At 43.0% G+C, this 20,355-nt stretch overlaps 2 protein-coding genes across 5 annotated transcripts in view; one reads left to right on the top strand and one right to left on the bottom strand.

Moving 5' to 3' along the window:
- The window catches only part of ITGB5 (integrin subunit beta 5), a 75,952-nt gene extending 60,652 nt beyond the window's left edge, over window positions 1-15,300 (top strand). Inside the window, exons 11-15 of the mRNA XM_081924961.1 lie at window positions 5,117-5,339; window positions 6,986-7,089; window positions 11,763-11,879; window positions 13,529-13,695; window positions 14,717-15,300. Coding sequence (XP_081781087.1) covers window positions 5,117-5,339; window positions 6,986-7,089; window positions 11,763-11,879; window positions 13,529-13,695; window positions 14,717-14,812 — 707 coding nt within the window. The 3' untranslated portion in view covers window positions 14,813-15,300. The remainder of the gene's footprint in view (window positions 1-5,116; window positions 5,340-6,985; window positions 7,090-11,762; window positions 11,880-13,528; window positions 13,696-14,716) is intronic.
- The window catches only part of UMPS (uridine monophosphate synthetase), a 54,287-nt gene that overhangs the window by 28,657 nt on the left and 5,275 nt on the right, over window positions 1-20,355 (bottom strand). For 2 of the 4 annotated variants that reach the window (XM_081925266.1, XM_081925267.1), the window contains exon 6: window positions 19,489-20,290. In XM_081925266.1, the coding sequence (XP_081781392.1) occupies window positions 20,109-20,290 (182 nt within the window). In that variant the 3' untranslated portion in view covers window positions 19,489-20,108. Of the gene's footprint in view, window positions 1-15,421; window positions 16,107-19,488; window positions 20,291-20,355 lie in introns of those variants that run through there. The other 2 variants (XR_014171620.1, XR_014171619.1) reach the window with 2 other exon arrangements.

The following is a 20,355-nucleotide window of genomic DNA, read 5'->3' as shown; positions in this document are numbered from 1 at the left end:
AAACGCAATGAGGACTGGCATGTGTCCTTGTAAACAAATTGCAGAAAAGCTGCAGCGTGGAGGTCTGTGTCTTAAACTGTGCCAAATCTCTTAATTTGTATTGTGCTCTTGACACTCCTGCTGAAAAGGCAGAGGAGTGGAGAAAAACGGAAAGTGAGGGGGAGGGAAGAGATGAAGGGAGATGGTCTCTTTGTTGTGCCTTGTTCACTTAGCAAGGATTCCTGCATGAAATGGGGGCAAAGGAGGCCAGGGCAGCATCCTGCCAAGCCCCTGGACAACAGCAAGACAGCAGTGTTCTCCCAGTCTCTGCTTATTTAGCTGCAATGGGCTGCATCTCGGAATTTGAGTCTGAGTCAGTCCTATGTATCCATCTCCCTTGTTGAGAAAGGAAATAGCTTTGGTGAAACCAGCATTGTTTCTTGGACTGCTGCAAGTTCCCGACTCATGAATCTGTTGATTTAGCTGGCCCGTGTGTCTTGTTTTCATCTCCTAGGAGTTGGGAAGGTAATTGAAAGTACACGGGAGGCAAACTGCAGGGCCTTTTACCATAACAAAACCAATAATATTTAAGGGAAGAGCTGTGGCTCAGTGGCAGAGCATTTGCTCTGCACACAGAAAATCCCAAGTTCAATCCCTGGCACCTCCAGGTAGAACAGGAGAGAGCCCTTTCTGAAACCCTGGGTAGCTGCTGCCGGTCAGTGTAGACAGTCCTGAGCTAGATGGACATGATGGTGTTCTCATCTCCTGTGGCAGTAATTTAGCAGCAGGACTCCGAGCTTGAAGGAGTGATACCATTATCTCTGTTTTGTCTAATAGCAGGACAGTTTACATATTACAGCTGTAATTTATGGTGGTGGCTATGAACTATTCCACAGAGAGGCTGTTACCTTACTGTGAGCTGTTCATTTGCAGTTGCTCAGCGAAGGCATTGGTTAGTTTTCATCCTGCAAAATTAAGGGTCTGCTATCGCTTGCTGAAAAACACCCAGTCTTCACAAAGGTCCATTTCATTCCGTATTCATCCCACAGTAATGGCCATCCATAGAAAATAAGTGTCTTTGGTCACTACTGTTTAACCTGCAGCTGTACTCTGTCCTACAACACATTTAAGTTGTAGTCTGTGCTACAAGTGCCTAGCCCTAAAAGAAATTTACATCCTGCTGACCAGTTGTTTTGTGAGCAGGGCTCAGTAGTGTGGAAAGGCTAAGGTGTAGACTCTCCCCCCCCCCGCCCCAACTTCCCACCTGTTTTGGTTCTTTTCCAAAGGTACAGATGTGTGTATCACTAGCTACTGCACTGGCCCTGTTGAAGTGTGAGCATAATTCCGATTTGAATACAAAACCCCTCATCCTGCTTGGGGCTGTGCACACAGAAGCCTGCATCCATATGTACACAGGCCAGTGGTGGTGCAGGGCAGTTGTGAATCACTTGCCTGCTCAGACTGCACTCTTGCCTGACACTGATTTTACAAGCATAGAGATCTAGGGGAGAGAGCTTCTGAGAAAGTTGCATGGAAACGATCAGGTTGTCAGTCTGCTCTCTTTTAAGAGCACTCTAATAAAATTGGCTATTGATTTTAAACATGGAATTAGGTTTACTGCTTTCAGTGGAAGAGCAGGAAACATCTGACATCTCATTTCAGAGTTGGACTAGAAGAAGCTCCTTGTGGCAAGCAGGAGGTGAAATATTTCTAGCAAACGGCATTAATAAATTGGATGCAAAACCAAAACAAGAATGGTGAACAGCAACAGGTGCTAGGGTACAGATGTGTGTTTCTTGATACTACCCCCACCCCCAAAAGAGAGATGCTTTAAACGTTTGATACTGGTACCTTACTATCATATAGCTGACATTTTGTTTCAAGAGCAACATAACTCATTCACCAATTGAAACATGCTACAATCATTCAATTTCAGGCGTAGCATTTTTTTAAACTGAAGTACTGTAGGCAGAATGCCGTTTCAGACGTGTTAGTCACCCAGTCTCTGTATGTTGCTTTGACACCTCTGACTTGTTTTTAGAATGCACTTTCCCTTCTTGGGCTGAGATTATATTCCAATTCACCAGGAAGACTTCTGTCTGCAGAAGGGTGCTGTGCTTTTCCAGCATTTATTTTTAGAGTCGGAATGCTTCTCCAAGATGGCCTTTTACATATTGTAAGGGTTCCTGGCCTCTTCCTCCCTCCCTGTCTCTTAATTTGGAGTGTGTGTGTATAAGAAATATCAAACAGACTGCCACAGGCTTGGGAATTCTTGATGCATTCGTGTCTTGAAAGCTGGTTTAATCTTGGTAATGAACCAGTTGCAGCTCAGTTTCTTTCACGGTAATTCCAGCTAAGCAAACTTTTTAAGTGCCCAAAGATTTTCCTTGCAATAATGGAAACAACAAAAAATAACCAGTGCCTCTCTTTCTGAATGGAATTCTCCACAGCACAAAACCTCAGTTTGCGTCCGAGTCAAAACACATGCACTTCTCCCATCTGGCAGGAGGAGCATTTACTGCTACTTTTGAGAACTACCTGCCTTTGTTGTCATTTTTCTCTAGAAACAGACAAAACCATCAAATACACTTTCAGAAAAGTTGGGTGGTGCCATACTTAATAACATACCACACTAGCTACCTGCTACCACAGAGGAGGGACAGTCTCATTTGATGATTCATTTTAAAAAAATTAACAAAACACCACTTGCCATCATTGCCACCTTCAGGTGGATAAAGTGGGGCTTGCTGACAGCAAAATAACTTCTAAGTTGCAAGCTTGCAAGTCTTTCTTTGTAGCTGCTTCCTTACCTGCCCCACACCTGTCGTCACCTATGATGTCAGGTGGGTATGGGGGACATGGGCTTGTGGACTGGCTTTAACACTATGTGGTTAGAACTGGGAATTTTACAGCTGAACCAGTCTATATTCCTGGATGTTTTAAAGTTGTTGCCTGCATAATAAACCATCTTTAGCACTCCAGTGCTTTTGCTACAATTCGTTTATTATTTGTGTGTTATGTGCCGCTCTGGAAGTGATGCTGGCTTTGGAGTGTCAAGCAGCATTCACAGGATTCCCAGAAAGTCTGGTGGGGCTGTATCTAACACCTCTTAGGTTGAAATGGCCTGCAGCCCTTAGGTTACCGCTAATATACTCTTCCATCCTGCTTCACATTATGCAAAACTTTAGGGTGATGTAGTCCTTGTTCAATACCCTTACAGTTCCAGGAGACATGTACGAGGAAAGCAGGAGTGAGTGCTGGGTTCAGCCACGAAACTTTCAATGCAAGTCACTTTTCCTCAGCCTAATCTACTCCACAGAGGCGGCTGCGAGGTTCAGATGCGATAGCAATACATTAAAACAAAGACTGTTCACCTTTGGAATAGGGGGGGGGGTTTAAATAAATCAAGGCATTATGTTATATATGTTTTCTTTCCAATGTAACCTCATTGACTCTAGTAGGAAAGTTACTGCAGATTCTACACCCCCCCACCCCCACCCAAATGTCTAAGGAGGGGAGCCAGGGACCTCTACTTTTCGAATATGTTGAACATCCCAAAGTGGCTGGCCTGGAGTTGTTTGGTTGGCTCAGATACGCCTGCTTTTTAAGATCCTCTTATTTCCAAGTATCCTAAATAGCAAGTCACGACCTCTGTGAATGGTTTTTATCATAAGCAGCTAAGAAATGATTCCTCCAGGGAGAGATTGCTGCAAAATATTGTCAACAGCAGTGCTGCAAGGTCTGTGGTAGCCTTTTAATGTTTGTTGGTGTTGGCGCAAAGTAGAATCTGTTATTTCAAAACAAGGAAAGAGACTCTGAGATGAAAATATTTAATAAGATTAAATATTTGTTAGTGCAAAACAGACGAGGATGAAAAAAAAGAGGGTGGGGTTTAACTAAGAACATATTCCTTCAGCTGCATCAGGAAATAATCAAGAGCCAAAAAGAGTGTCTGAACTTTTGCTCCACTTGAAACAATAACTAGGAACTTGCTTCTATTTTAATTTTCTTGCTTAGCCCCTTGGTTTGTACGCTGTACAGCTTACACTTGCCAGGTGGGATCTACAAATGAGATGCCACCCATTTTAAAAGTGTCCTTTTTTCCGGAACATATCAAATGTATAGCCTTGTTACTTTTTACTTTTGAGTCTAGCAGTCCTTGTGTAGCTATTCTCATGCCAATTAATTTTAGCCTTTGTTGAGTTCTGGCGTTGAGTGTGTTGGGGTTGAGCCCGAGAGTGGAATTCCATGTAGTGCTAAGTGGGGTATGAGGTTCACCTCCACGATGGAACTTTCTCTCCCCCTCCTACTCCCCGTGTGACCCCTAAACTTGCTCTGTTTTCCCCCCACCCCCACCCTCCAAAGCAGATTTAGAGGCCAAGGGGTGGGCTAGTCCTGTTGTACGAGTGGACCACATGCTGCACATGCAACCATTAGCCCAGAGAGACTTTGATAGACCTTGCGGGAACTTGTCATCTCCAGAGCAGTGGTTGAGGATAAAATGGACCATCCTTGGATACCCTTGAAGGGAAGAGGGAAGGGATACATGTGTTACAAATAAGATGTCTGGCCAGCTTGATGATTTGGGGCTTTGCTACATTCCTATGTAGAGGATGGCAAGGCTTGTTTTGTCGGCATCAGAAGTACGTTACATGTGCTTTGTTTATCCTTGTTGGTTGGCTGGTTTGGGTTGTTGTGGAGAGGATTCAGTAAAGCGAGTCCCCACCTGCAGTTTGACGGGGTACAGCTGACAGCAGATGGGATTACCATCTCATGTGCAGCTTGTGAGAACTACACCAGTTTGTAGGTGACACTTTTTGCTGAATGTGATATCTCCCTCCACAGTCAGTTTTTAATTACTCATTCCTGCTATTGCCCTTTTTACTACTACATAACACTTTTAATTTACACAGTATTGCAATCTTTAATGTGATGTGCCCAAAGTCTCACAGCGAGTCTATGGCTGAGCTAAGACTTTTTTACTCAAGCACAGAGCCAAGCTCAGCTTTGTATCATTGAACACATTGGCTCTTGGGTAGCATTACTGCCTCTTAATTGGATTTTCAGCTGTCTTCCAGAACTGTGTCCCCATTTTGTTGGCAGCATAAGTGACGCCTGCTGTTTAATTTGCCTCTAGGTCATGGGGAATGCCACTGTGGGGAGTGCAAATGCCACCGTGGTTACATTGGGGACAACTGCAACTGCTCGACAGAGACGGGCCAGTGCCTTTCCAACGATGGCCAGATGTGCAGCGGCCGAGGCAACTGCATTTGTGGAAAATGCCAGTGCACAGAACCGGGTGCCTTTGGAGAGACGTGTGAGAAATGCCCTACCTGCCCAGGCGTCTGCAGCACAAAAAGGTATTGTGTGAGCTAGCTGGAGTGAAAACCCTTCAAATAACAACTTGATGACAGTGCCCGATTATGTCGCTCTCCAGCTTCATTGGTGTCCATCCCACCTGCCAATATACCTACAAAAAATCAGGAAGTGATGATGCATCACAGCTTGAACTTTACTTATCACTAGAATCCCATTTTTCAGTTGGGGAATCTGCAGCTGAGACATGTGACATGTCTAAGACTACATCCATGAGTCCATTGTGCTTATTACGGCTTATTGTAGATGAGACCGTAGCTTTGAAGTATTTTCCATACCTGAAGTCTTTGGATCAGTTTTTGGCCTCAGCAGTTAAAAAGGTAGAACTGGGGGAAATCCGTTTGAGCTAGAGGGTAGGAGACCCAACAGTCCCAGGATCATGTATCCACCGTCTGTCTTCATGCAAGGCAGCAAAGGATGTAGTTCTGTGGGAGAGCAGCTGCTTTGGAAGCAGAAAGTCCCAGGTTCCATCCCCGACACCTCCAAGCAGGCCTGGGAATGTGTCCTGGCCGAGATCCTGGAGAACCACTCCCAGTCTGCATAGACAAGGACCAATGATCTGACTTGCTATAAAGCAGCTTCCTGTGTTGCTGTGTTCTATAGTTCTAACATCCATTTAGCTTGCATTGATGGATGTTTGTTTTGCTTCATGGCACTTGTTCAGGCTTGTACAGCTGGCGACACCCTGCCACCCCCAAGCTGAATGCAACTCCTTGCTCTTGTACTGGAACCTGTCAGGTATCTGACAATCTCCATTTCCCCCCAATTCCAAATCATATAGCAAAAACAGGTTTATGAAGCTGTAATATGTGCCTGGTATGCTGTGTTTTCAGCTTGACAGTTCATATGTTGTGGAGGCATGCATTAATAGTATTGTGTATAATGAAATGCATGAAAGAATGCAAAATGATCTGAAGCAATATGCATTTTCTTTTTCATTTCAATTTTACACAGCCTTAACTGGCTAATTCTCTGTATTAGCCTCCAAAGGTTGGATACCCTCTCTACAAAACAGGACTGTCCTAAATATAATTTCCCAGTGCAAATCCTTTTTGGGGTTCTTCTTATCACTTCCCCTTTCTTCCTTTTTAAAAAGTATTATTAGAGAGTGACTATTCTTGAATTGGAACCGTTTCTTCTTACATACAAGAAACAAATGTGTAGCCATGTCCCCTGTACCAATAAAATCAGCAGCAGCCTTTATATGTGGTTGCCACAGAGGGGGAAAGGTTTTATTTTGAGAAAATGTCTGTCCTTGTTATTCCCCAGGCAAATAGTGGTTGCTACTGTGCACTGAGACTTGTGGGGCAGAATACAGGGAGGCCAACAGTCGGTGGAGCCAGAGAAGATAGACAAAACCAGTGACAGACAGAGCCCACTAATTCTAGTTTCGCTCTCATCCTCCTTCCTGCTGAGTTCTACAATGGGAACACTTGAGACTAAGGAGGAGGAAGCTGGTGGCAGTGCCACTTCCCTGGACTGGTTCTAAGCAAGAAGGCAGGTGGGAACCGGCCGAGGGTAAACGGAGGTTGGTGGGGCAGTGCCCCATTCCCTACGGGGGCAGACTCCACTGCACGCAGATGTGATTTGAAGGGAAGTCTATCAATCTCCTCTCATTCCTCTTTCTAAGGGACTGCATTGAGTGTATGCTGTTTAACTCAGGAAGACTGGCTGACAACCAGACCTGCCAAAAACACTGCCGGGACGAGATCATTACTCGAGTGGATGTTCTCAGTAAGTACAGGCAAGATAAACTAGGCAGAATCCTGGCAGAAGTCGACGCTGCTTATCAAGGTCTCACCACTTTAGGGGAAAGGGAATTTGGAATGTATTTCGTTAAAATGTAGACAAATGGTTGGATGTATTAGAGTTGTAAGGGAAAGGAACATTAAAGAACAACCGTGCGCGTAACGCAGGAAAAGAAGTAGCTGAGAGGTTGTATCTATACAATATATTGATTGTATCGATATATTGGCTAGTGATACAGGAGACAAGTGTTTCAGTTAAACAGGAGTGGTCCTTCTGTGGCCCTCCACTTGTTGCTGGACTACAATTCCCAACATCCCTTACCATTAGCCATGCAGACTGGGGCTGATGGGAGTTGCAGTCCACCTCTGAGTTAAAAGGAAATGGTTGCTGCATGATCTAATGGCAACAGATATAGCCAGCCGCTCTCTGTCTGGAGTACATTGTCATGTGGACTGAGTAGTTTGGTATCTCTGGACTTCAAGCTCTGTTGTGTTAAACCTTTTGTCACATTCCTGTGTGTGTGTGTGTGTGTGTGTGTGTGTGTGTGTGTGTGGCATTGGCGGGGGGGGGCATCACAGCTGTAGCTGCTTAGCTGTACTTGTGGCTCAACCCCACTCCCGCCAGTTCACAGACAATGACTATTTGCCAATGCAAACGTTGCAACATATTTTTTTTCTTCCTTTTTGTCTGTCTGGGGAGTTTGTTTGCTATTTAAATGTGACTCCATTATCCACTTTCCTAGGGAGAAAAGTCCAGATTTTTTCATTAATGGCATCCAAAACTGCCACAGAGGTGCGGCATGTGTGTGTGTTTTCTTAAAAATGCCCCTTAAAGCCCTTCTGGCTACTTGTGTAAATACAGATGCCTACCAATCGCAAAAAGCTAACTTCAGATAACAACATGCATACAGATAACCCTGAAATGCAGGCTTTTCGTTTGAAGCTGCTTTCCAAACTCGTATGCTTAAGCTCTGCAGAGATAACGTAGCCAATATTGTGCCGAATTGCATGCAAAGCTCTTCCTGTGCAAACAGAAAAATTCTGGAGATCCACTTTTGGGAAGTGATTTGCACCAGCTTTACAAGTCTAGGGTAGAATTGAACTGAAACATTTGCGCTCCTTTATGGGGTCCCAACAGAGGCATGGACTCTATAGCTTCTGTAGCCACCACAATTTGGCAGAGCATAACTATGGTGGCATAGTGATCATATTGGACTCCTTCAAACATACTTCCTCACCTCTGTCCCAGAGTGTCCTATTGGGATCCAGCCTCTTCCAGGCTCTGGTTCAACACTTTCACAGCCTCTCCTGATTCTGATGGAATAGAGAGAAATACGTGTGCCATCCATGCTCCAAATCCCTGGATGACAGTTCCCACTGGCTTCATATAGAAGTTGAATAATATAGGAGAATGGACCCTTCTGCTTCACCTTCACATGCAGCAGCCAAACCTGCTATAGATGGTTTTTTCCTGCAAACCCATCTGACGGGCCTTTTCATTTCATATAACAGCCTGTCCTTATATGATCCACTGGGAGCCGGGGGAGAAACAGCTTGAAACAGCCGTGTCTGCCCCCCCCTTCCTCCCACGACTTTCCCCTTTCTCTCAAAAATGACCCTTCAAGCAATTTCTGGCAATAAAAACCATTCAGCACATTTTTGAAATGCAAACACAGTGGATTGATTGCAGTTTTGATAACATCTCCACTTTGTCAGCACTTTGCGCCTCAAAATGAGACTGTTGTCTGTGGAGTATTCAAAAACGAAGGCAAGAGGAAAGCAAAAGGAATCCACAGGACAGAGTGCAATCCCTTGGCATTGAAGCCGGCATCATTTAGGAGCCTCGTTTTCTCAATCTCCCTTTTGTTATTAGGGCTTTACTTATTAGCCTAAACCAGATAGGCCTTTCGTGTGCATTCTTCTGAAAATCTGTAGCTGGGTTCAAAAATGATGAGATGGAATGTCTGATCAGACCCTAGGAGCCTTTACAAATTGTTGGTTTATTGCTCAAAAAGTGAACTTGATACTTGGTTTTAGCAGTGTTCCAAACAACTAGCATGAGAAACTGGGATATGATGCTTTCCCTCAAATGCCACTTAAGTTGTTTGTTTTAATTATTTTTTGTTAAAGATTTTTGTGTTACAAAATGCACGCTTAAGGTACATCTGTTGTCTCCACTTTCAATTCAGTCTTTTTCACAGTTCCTTTATATTTAGTGAGAGACATTTTTTGTCATCGACATACTGCATTTGGGGGAAAAGAGAGGGTGGAGATTTTGTTCTTTTGTTCTATTGCCTATTATTAGTCTTGGGGTTTGTGTCAGCATCACATGGGTAGGTCCTTTGTTTATGTATTTATTTTTATTGATAATGCGAGAGGTTAGGGGTCCGGTCCCAAACTTGGTTGGCTGCATTCAGTTGATTGCGGTGTGGCGTGTTTTGGGGGGGGGGGTAAGTTGTTGGGTCAGGTTAGCCAAATTGATTTGTATGCTGTTTGTGGGGATAGATCATTGTCCTGTTGTGCTGTGTATGTAAAGGGGAACCATACTGTGGTGAAGGCGTCCTTCTTTGCTTGTCCCCATGCTAGTTTGTGTTTGTTGGTTAACGTTTACTGGTTTAACTTCTTGGTAAGGCTCTTCAGCAGATAGGGAACCCATGGTCCTCCAGAGGTGGTTGGGTCTTCAGCTGCCATCAGCTCCAGCCAGCATGGCCAATGGTTAGGGATGATGGGAGATGCACTTCAGCAACAACTGGTTCATAACAATATAAGAGCCGGCTGGATTAGGCCAATGGCCCTTCTAGTCCAGCATCCTGTTCTCAAAGCGGCCAACCAGATAGATGCCTGTGGGAAACCTGCAAGCAGGATCTGAGCACAAGAGTACCCTCCTGCAATTTCCAACAACTGAAATTCAGAATTATTCTACCTCTGACCATGGGGGCACAGCATTGCCTCCACAGTTCATGGAGACAGTGCATAGCCTCCATTATGGCTGGGTGTCTCATCCTCCATGACATCCGTTTTAGAAGGTCCATCAGAACTTCTCCAGTGATGCACTAGTGAATCTATTTTAAAGAATTAGTTTAAAGAGCATTCATTTATTAAATGTGACTAATTCAAGATGTTTAGCAGAGTTATATTTGATTCCTCTCCTGATTGAATGTCTGTATACCAGTTGCTCTTAGTTTGGTCTGAAGTTGTACATGCACAGGTAGGGATTTGTGGGCCATCTGCTATTAGGAGTAATGAAGGTTGAGGCATCTTTGAGACAGAAGCTCTTTGTGGTGACTGCAAAGGCCTGTGCTTCTGACATGGTCCACAAGCCATCTGCTAAGCAGCCAAACGCTAACACAGTAAGAGAGATGAAAAGGGAAGATATCAGATTCTTAACATGGGAGAAGGAGCCACAGGCAGATGGAAAGTAACCTGCTCAAGGATACCTGAAGGGCCAATCCTCCCATACAATCCTGCCTCACCCATTCAGATCCACCAATGGAAACATGCAGTTGCTGGGTGAATGGGATATCCTTGTTTTCACACCCAGGCTTTGACACTCCTAAGTCTGAGGGGCCTTGGTGTTTTGCTGTGTGGTGGAAACAAAACTTTATTGTCAGGCTTTTGGCCTAGGCTACTGAGTATTATTTTTTACTTCCTGCTATAATTTTGTTAAGCTATGGCATCGCTCAACTATGTTTCAAATACTTTTTGTATAGTGTCATTATATTGCTGGTAGTCACAAAGTACGTACGTACGTACATACATACATACATACATAGTGTGGGTTTGTTTTTTCTAAGCACTCCCATTAGAAACTTGATTGCTTATTCCCCAAGGGGACAAAGTAGTGTTTAAAAACTGCAAACCCATATGGGCAAAAGTGAGAGATTTGCCAATGAGACCTGCCTGAGGATGCAATTTTCTGACCTGCCCCCAGATCTCTGGCCACATAACTATTCAGTTTAATGCCTTCACTTGACCCTATGCAGCGTATCTATCACAACATGTTTTTCTGTAATGCACAACATTGACCCTATCACTGTTGAATATTTTAATCTCCATCTCCCCGCTACTCCCTGTGCCCCAACTGGATTGCAAAATTAAGCTTATTTCCAGACAATTACTTCCTCCATGGAGATTGGCATAAGGAAATGAAACTTCCTCTTCCAAAGAAAGCCTTCCAAGTTTCAGTTTTGTTTGGCCTTCTTTCAGAGACACATAGAAATTCCTCTTTAAGGAGGGCAGGGCCATACCAACATCTCCTTTGCAATCTTGGAGTTGTGTTTATCCATAGCTTTCAAAATGTTTAGGCATGCAGCCGAGTCAATCTTTCACCTACTCACTATGTTAATGGTTTCAACAATTTTAGACATTTGAATGGTTTCCTAATTTGCTCCATATGTACCAACAGGAAGGCCGTCATATTGAAAGGAATCCAGAGACCCAAGAGACTTAGAATCTCAACATATTCTTCCATTTCTAGGGTCAAAATAATGGTAATTCAAACATGTGTTTTGATGCGCTGAACAAATGCCCAGCAAAACAAAGGGAGCATCTAATGCTGGGGATATGTTATAGGTTAAAATGCTTTTCAACATATGCCACAATATGCTAAGGTTTTAAATCTTTGTGTTATAAATAGGATTGTGTTACATTTTATTCCAGAAACTGATGACCCTCATTCAGTCTTGTGTGCTTACCCAGTGAAGGACTGTGTGATGAAGTTCACCTACACGGAACTCACCAGTGGAAAGACAAACATCACTGTTCTCAAGGAACCAGGTTTGTTATATCGTATATGCTTTGTGCTGTTTGTCCATACCACCAAGGCAAAAAAGTTTGGTTGTGGACTTGACTGGAGCATCCCTTAGAATATTTTGCTTCCTTTAACACCACTAAGGGTACAAGAGTTTGGATATTGTCCCTAGATACTTTCCCTTTTCAGATGTGCAGAAAACACACGAGCAGTTTTGTGGGGCCACTTCCACAGCCAGGGCTGAAAGTGAGGGTTTAAATTGCTGCACCAGCCTGGAGATGGTGCAGTGATTGAGCCTGATGCTGAGGGATCCTAGGCTAGCTCAGCCTCCTGCCCCCCATATACCGTGTTTTGAGACCTTTCACTGGCTGCCCATAGAACTCCCTTGTGTCTGTATATTTCAAAGGGGCAGTTCTGCATTGCTCTGTTGAAGGCAGCCTACAAGAGTCCAGCTTAGCTGGGAGGAGACAGCTGAGCACAAGAGGGGTTTGGATTGCTCTGACCACTAATTCATTTTCACTATGGGGGGAAAAACTGTTTGTAGGTTAAGCCAGAAGAACAGATTCACATAGGGAGTGGTCCACAGAATACTAGTGAGAGGGGATGAAGCTTGATGGTCAGTAACCAGTGCCAGGCACATCTGGAGCACATCAGAAGGACCTTGTGTGATGGGATGATGAAGTCAACTTACCTCAGTGTTACAAGCATACTTGCCAGAAGAAACATCCGAGCCAATTGGAGCTTATTGGCTAGACCCAAATCCCCACCCTTATTTTTAAGGCTAACTATGACCAAAGTAAAAAAGAATCTAGATAAGCAATGGTATAGCATGATAATCTAAAGCTCCTGATCTAAACAGCTCCAGACTTCGGGGAAAGAGTCCAATATTGGATTTAAAATTTGAAAAAATTAATACTTTTTGTAGTTGAAAAGTTAGGCAGTATTGTGCCCTACCTTAGCTTTAGGGAATTGAATGCAGTTGCTGCCCTGGCCTTGGTCTCCTGTCGAATTAGCTGAGCTGTGAGCTTGAGGTGGGTGGGGTATCATTTTCAGATGGCATTCTTTTCTAGGCGACTTTGGGGCTGCATGCCAGTGGTGGACGGGGCAGAGCAATGGATGTAAATTTTATCTATGTAAGTAGGCCAGTTTGTATACGCACCCGCATTACCCTCTCTAGCTTCCACCTAGACAAGCAAGAGGCATTATCAGAGTTCAAGGACACATTCTGAGCCAGGCAAACACGCTCAAGGAGCGTGTGAAATAGAATGCGGCCTGGGAAGAGTGTGGCTGAGGAAAGGGTGAAACTTGGGAAGAGCCCAGGCTGAGGTTCCCCACCCATTCTTAAAAATGCATGCAGCAAGCAAAAAGACATGTGAAATTCCCCATCCAGTGACCTTATATGTGCACAGAAGTAGCCACTTGCTGGATTGGGGATATATAAAAACTCAGCTGCTGCAACAATATATATGCTGCAAATGAATTAGCAGAGCTGATCATATGTTAATAGTTACCTGTTGTCTCTGAAATACTGCATCATAAATTCTGCTGTTGGTTCTGAACCTTTCAGGCTTGATAAATAACTGTACTTGAAAAGGCAAGTTCTGATGTTTACACTGGATTTAGATAGTGTCCTTATCAATGATGATCAACGGGGTCCCTTTCTTTTCCTTGCCAGAGTGTAGCACTGCCCCTGATGCCATGATGATCTTACTGGCTGTGGTAGGCAGCATTGTGCTCCTGGGGATTGTCCTCTTGGCAATTTGGAAGCTGCTGGTCACTATTCATGACAGGCGGGAATTTGCCAGATTCCAAAGTGAGCGTTCCCGGGCAAGATATGAAATGGTAAGCATTCACTTCATTGGGGGGGGGGGGCAGGAAAGAGCTGGAAAGAGCTCAGTGCATAGGGGTGGGAGTGCAAATGTGTGCTGAGGACTACAGAGCAGGAAGGGAAAGTCTCGTTTTACTCTGTTCAGGGAAGGATTCATGGAGGCTGCTTGAGACCAGAATGGTGTGCAGGGAGGCAGAGGTGGCTCGGGTGGAGGGACGCAAACATGTGCAGTGGCTGTGTTGGCGGCAGCTGAAGAGCTGCAATGTACTGGCAGCTCAAATTGCCTTTGCCCAGGAAGGCAGGCTGTGGCTTTGCTCTTGGGTCAGTTGGTCACGCCATGAAGAAACAAACAGCCGACCCCAGCGGAAGAAGACACAAGGCAGACAGATGCAGGGAGCTTGAGAAGGTGCTTCTCAGGCTCCATGCGCTTGGCTGCCGCCTGCCTGCTTGGAAAGACAGTGTGGCTTCCTTGAGCTGCTCAGGTGAGGAGAGGCAGCCCCCCCTCCCCGAGCAAGTGAGGCATCAGGGCTCGCTCAGTTTGGGGAGGGGGGCTGCCTCCACCTTCACACTGGAGGGCTCTTCTAGTCAGTCACTCCTGAAGCGACGAACCAGCTGGTCTCTCCCCCACCCCCATGGCAGAGGGACTCAGGAGTGTCAGTGGTTTCACCAGCGATATACCACTAGGTGACGCCTCTATTGCAGTCTGGCTGTCATAGGCCTTACACAACACTATTACAGACTTTAGGAGTGCAGGGGGAAAGAATAGCAAAATAACTTTAAGGGGAGGGGGAAACAATGGAGATTTTAGCAGAACTTGTATTTGGTTTTCATGTCCAGAGTTTAATCTCCCTGCAGTGGCGTAGCGTGGGGGGTGCCGGCCGCACCGGGCGCAACATCTGGGGGTTAGGGTGCGCAAATCCACGGGTTAAGGGGCGCAAATTACTTGCCTTGCCCTGGGTGCTGACAACCCGCACTACGCCACTGTCTCCCTGTAAATACACTGTTTATATCACTTCCTTTTTTTCTTTTTTGTAGGCTTCAAACCCTCTTTACCGAAAACCTATTTCCACCCATAGCTTAGATTTCACATTCAACAAGCTTAACAGGACCTATAATGGTACAGTTGATTGACACTATGCTTGAAGGTGGAAGAGAGAGTGGAATGCTTGACAATTGCTTGGCTTCCTCACCGCTTCCCAAAAAGGAAGACTGAATCCTCTACAGTGGGACAGTATTCTAAACATTGACTTGAATGTCAGGAGATGGCTTCTATTGCACATTGAGGACAAATGGGTAGCAGCCCATGTGCTCTGCAGATCTCTAACCCAAGCCCTGCTGATGTGCTCAGAATGTGTTGTCACTGACCTGGAGCTCTTGATGCCTCGGAAGCGCCAACCTATTGAACAACGTGCCATATAGCAGCTTCAGCCATATCTTGGTAGGAAAAAAACATGCAGGTCCATTTCATAGGGGTATTGTGTCACTGCTGGTTTTTAGGGGAGAAAAACTAGCACTGGAGAAGGTGGTGGAAGCATTGTTTTTTTAAAAAAAAAAATCCAGGTGTTAAACAGTTTTTAGAATAAATTTTTATATTAAAAAAATAAAAGCAATTGCAAATATGTGCTATGAGTATCCTTTGCTTCCATGATCAAGTTTTTTTATGAAAGAAGTGTTGCACTATATTTAAGGACTTTTTATCAGAATTTAAATTACTATAAACAATGAAGACTGCTTGTTCAGCCCATCAGTTTTACACTGTACACTTACAAACTGCTCAGTTATCTGAAATTCCACATTGCAACAGTCACAGTAGCTTTTTAAGTAGCTGGAAATGTTTTGACTCCAAGCATGCTTATTTAGAATTAATTCCCACTCAACTTTACTACACATGCTTAGCATCTGGTTGTTGATCTTTTTAACCTGAATTTATCAGCCCCTATTTACTCACTACGTGACCCCTGGTGAAAATGAAATAAACCCAAGTGTGGACACTGTAATATTTGCATAATTCAACTAACCACAAAACGTAAGATACGTAAACTCTGTTTCTGTTCAATGTCACCAGTTTTGCATGCTGGCAAAGGAGACAACTAGAGGTCCTCTAAAGGCTGCTCACTAGTTCTCACTATATGACACGTTAGGTTTAACCTAATCTACTTTAACACTGAACAATAAAGATCTTTAAAGAAGCACAGTGTTAAATGTATTAAGATCAGGATTCTAAATGCCTAGTTACAGAGAAGCAGCATATAAAGTACTTTTGTTTTATAAACCTTACTGTTTGTTGGCAGTGACATTGCATTTCCTCTTCGTGAAGAAATCAGCCTTAATGCTGCGTCACCTTGTCCAAGAGGCAAAGTTGCTAGGTAAACTGTTCAATAATCTGTAATGAAGAGGTGTGGCAGCAGGCAAACAATTGGATGGGCTGAAAAGCAAAATCGAGTGAGTGGTGGGATCACTGCAGCCCAGGAAGGGAGAAATTTCATATTATTCCACTCAGTCGACATGTAGCAAAATGACAACTGCAAAGCACATGGGGTAGCCACTTGCACCTACACCACCAAGTAATGACCATAGCATCACAGCAGCAGCTCAGGTTTAATATGACACGTATGAAAGGTCTTAAGCACACAAAGACCATTATCACAAACCCAAATATGATTTTAATGAAGTGCTGCTTCAAGTTCTTGCAATGACTGGGGAAAAGAAGAGTGCTCAAAACATTTCGTGACTCTGCAATTATAAAAAATAAGGGTCTATACACTTCCCTTGTACATACAATATTACTGCAAACATTGTCCAGTTTCAAAATAGCAGGCAGCTGCAAACTGAATTTTGTTAGGACTTTAATGACAGTTTCTTAAACTTCCCAGTTAAACTATCACTCCCAACACCTACATGTGCAGTGTAGATACATCAAGTATGAATTTAAGGCTACAACTTATCTCTAATTGTGTAGCCTAATGCCTGGAAGCATTTCTTTATCCATTAGTTGAGCCTGCAAAACAAACCTCCAATTTAAAAAAAGAAAGAAACTAATATTCTTGAGAATTAGAGTATATCTATTTCTTATGGTAACTTAAGAGACTATTGTATCACAGCCTCAGTGCAGAAGGCAACATAAATTAAATAAAAGGCTAGCCAAGCTACCACTGATTCTCTCATTCTGACCCTTACAGGTCACAAAATGCATTTGCCAGGAGAAAACCAAGTTATTTTCATTTCCTGCTGAAGCAGTAGGTGCAGACATAGACCAACAGGCTGTTTAAGCTTGCTACAATGAACACAATTACTATCTGCTACCCAGCATCAAACTGTGTTTATTTAATATTTTTATACGCCACCTTTCCCTCAAGGCCTCTAAAGGCTTTATAATGGCAACATAACCAATAAGAAGAGAACAGCCCATGGCATGTAAAAATAGAACACTCATCAATCAAATCTAGGATTGATGGAGGAATGAGAAGAGTTGTACAATTACCTGACACACTAGAACTTATTAACTTTCCATCTTAACCACATTAACTAATTCACTCACACAAATAAAGTTGTCTCTTACAAGTCATAGTGGCTGGACATAGTGGAAAAGCACTGTTTGGCTAATAGCAAAGAAAGGTTGCATATAACAGATTTACAGTGATAAAGGGCCACGTTACAAAAGGCTGAAATTGCCCTTCACTGTTAAAATAAACTGGCTCCAGCTTCATCTCAAAATGAAAGTGTAAAGCAGCCAAATTAAAGGTGGGGTGGAAACTTGAAGACAACAACAATTAGGTACTGCAAAGCACCTCATGCCACTTACACCTTCTGAATGAAATGGCCGTTGAACACTTCAACAGAGAATGGGACAGAACTACAGAATTTAAATGGCTATCAAGTGTTTGTGTCATTCCTATAATAATCTGTAATGAGCATTTCAATAACAGCCAGTTATGGAGAATCACTGTTATTGGTGTAGTTGGCTCAGTGCCTAGTACTGTATTGAATGAAGTAACAATCTCTGATGGATTTGGTTCTTCAACAAGTACCACAAGCTAGTAAATAACTGCAGAATGAATATTTTTGCCATCATTAAGCTACTGCATTTCCTTGGCACAGACGTTTGCCAAGCAACCAGTCTAACAAGAAATATCACCTGATGACCACAACGCCAAAGACTGCATCAGCTTAAATGTATAAAAGTCAAATCTAGCCACTTAAAAACCCCCCACTTATTTTACAAAAAAGATACAATTAAGAAATTCGAGTTGTTTTATAAACTAGCAGAGCTTAGCACATCCAGCGCCTGTCTCCCTGTAATTCATTTACTGCCACAGCTAGGAATGCCTATGGTATATAATGCAAATGAGGGTTTTTTTAAAAAAACACACACACAAACAAATTGTGACCTAGTTCTCATGTTGCTAACATATGGAAGGAAGCCAGAGAATGTAAAATTAGAGATTATAGGGCACATTAACCTTGGGCACAGATTTCTTTACAGAGATGTGCCTGAATGAAAAGCATTGTTCTCTTGGCTGCTTCCAAAACCATGCCAATTAAGGCCAAGCACAAACAAATAGTAATGTATGCTAACAACAAGTCCAATCTGAACAAAGTAGGTATGTGCAACAAAACAAAGGAGAACCAGCTACTATCATTTTGTCAAAACAGAACTCCCCTATTTTGTTTACTGAAGTGAAAACACAGTTCTTTTCTGTTAAATATCTACTACTTCAATTAAACAGTTCTTTATACTTGGGACAGCCTTGGACACTTCCCTCTCAATCATCTCCAACTATTCCATTTCAGGAGTATCTATTTTCTCTTCTCTGTTTTCTCACACCAATCCATATGAGTGATGCAGGCACATTTAAAAATGCTCTCTGTCTACCACTGCTCTAGGGAAATGTTAAAAGTATGGCTAGACCCATCAACTGTCTTATATCAACACAGATATTACACTGAATACACAGACAATGGCAGAAAGGGGGTGCAACTCAAATAGATGGTAAGAGTAGTGCTGAGCCGACATGAACCTAAAGATGGTTAGGAGAACAGTACATCTGCATTTGTCTATTTTGTTCCAAAGCAGCACAAATGACAAATATTTCATACAGCAGACAGTTGCTTTCACATTTATATTCCAGCAAAAATGGTTGCCAAGTCCTAAACAATAGATAGGTTTAGTTTCTTAGTTCTTGGCAGTAATAAACAAGTCCATGTAAAGCAGCATTGCCATATTTCAAACAGTGAAAATCCGGACAGAAAAGTTGTGCTTTTTCTGGCAAGATTGCAAAAAAATTGACATTTTGCAGCTATTTTAAGGAAAAATTGGCCAAATTGGCATTGCCGACATGGGCTGCCATATGTCCAGATTTTCCCAGTTGGGTGATTTCTGCCCAGACACTGCTGACGAATGCGGTATTCCAAATATGTCTGGGAAATTCCGGATGCATGGCAACCCTAAGTAAAGAAACTTTTGAAAAACACAAAGGGTTATAGCACCCTCTGGTGGCTTAAATTTTATACAATGATACAAATTTCTTTTTTTTTTAGTCAAGATCTGTAGAATGCAAATGTTCACTAGAAGGGCTTGAAATTTACAAAAGCATATATTGACACCCAATTTTGTCTTGTCTGCAAGTGGAACATACTTCTGCTCACAGCGGAACTTGCCCTTCCTCTACTCCAGAGAGTTCGGGACATTTCATGGCAGATTTGCGGGGGCTCAGGGGGAGGAAGAGGATATTCATGTCACTGGGTATCATCCAGAGTATTTAATGTACAAAAAGACCTTCCCATTCTCCTACCATTTAAACATAGTGTTTTTGAAGTTTACTTTATTGTTGTGACAACCACTACATTTTACCAGTGAGGCAATTATTAGAGAAGCAAGGATCCTGAATGTGCTTTGAGGTAGCAGATCATTAATGGAATGCATCATCTCCACAAGCATATTAATATCTAAGGCACACAATTCCTGCACCTGAGCAATATTTTGAAACATATTTCACATCATGATCTAAAGCACCGAATGCTGGATGGAGAAACTATGTGGAAGAGGGCCTAGCGCCCTATCACACTCAGTCCTTACATTTTAACACAACTGAGAACAGCAACTAAGAACTTTAAACAACTGCAAATGCAATGTGATCAGGATTTGCTCGGCTTCCTCTTTTCTCACAATCTTTATGGCTCTGTGGTTTGCAAAACCACTGGAGTTAAAAAAAAATTCCTTTAAAGTGTTTTTAAAAATGGGATGGCAGACGACACACAGCTGTATGAATTCAGAATCAAAATTTATAATTTCTGTACTGATTCTCAAATAACTTTATAGCAAAATTTTAACATACAACAACATTAGTCAAAATAACAACAAAGAGTTACCTTCTCAATCCTTCCTGCTTCTAGAATTTGGCTTGCTTAATGAAACACAGCAGTTGTGCTATTTTTGTGCACTGACACCAATTCTCTGCAAGTAGCTTTCCCATGCTGCTTTTCTATAAGTCTCTGCTTCATCTGGGCGACTGGGCGCAGATAAGATACCACGGCCGACAATGATGATATCCGAACCTCTTTTACCAATCACTTCCTGAGGACTGAGGTACTTCTGCCCAAGATTATCACCTGCAATGGATCACAATCACAAATATGCCATGTTATGCTTGCTCTCCAGGAGTTTCCTTCATAAA

This window comes from Podarcis melisellensis (genome assembly GCF_964234715.1).
Source record: "Podarcis melisellensis genome assembly, chromosome: 1".
Classification (NCBI taxonomy): domain Eukaryota; kingdom Metazoa; phylum Chordata; class Lepidosauria; order Squamata; family Lacertidae; genus Podarcis; species Podarcis melisellensis.
Note: the sequence above shows the minus strand (reverse complement) of the source record. Positions and strands in the feature narration are given on the sequence as shown.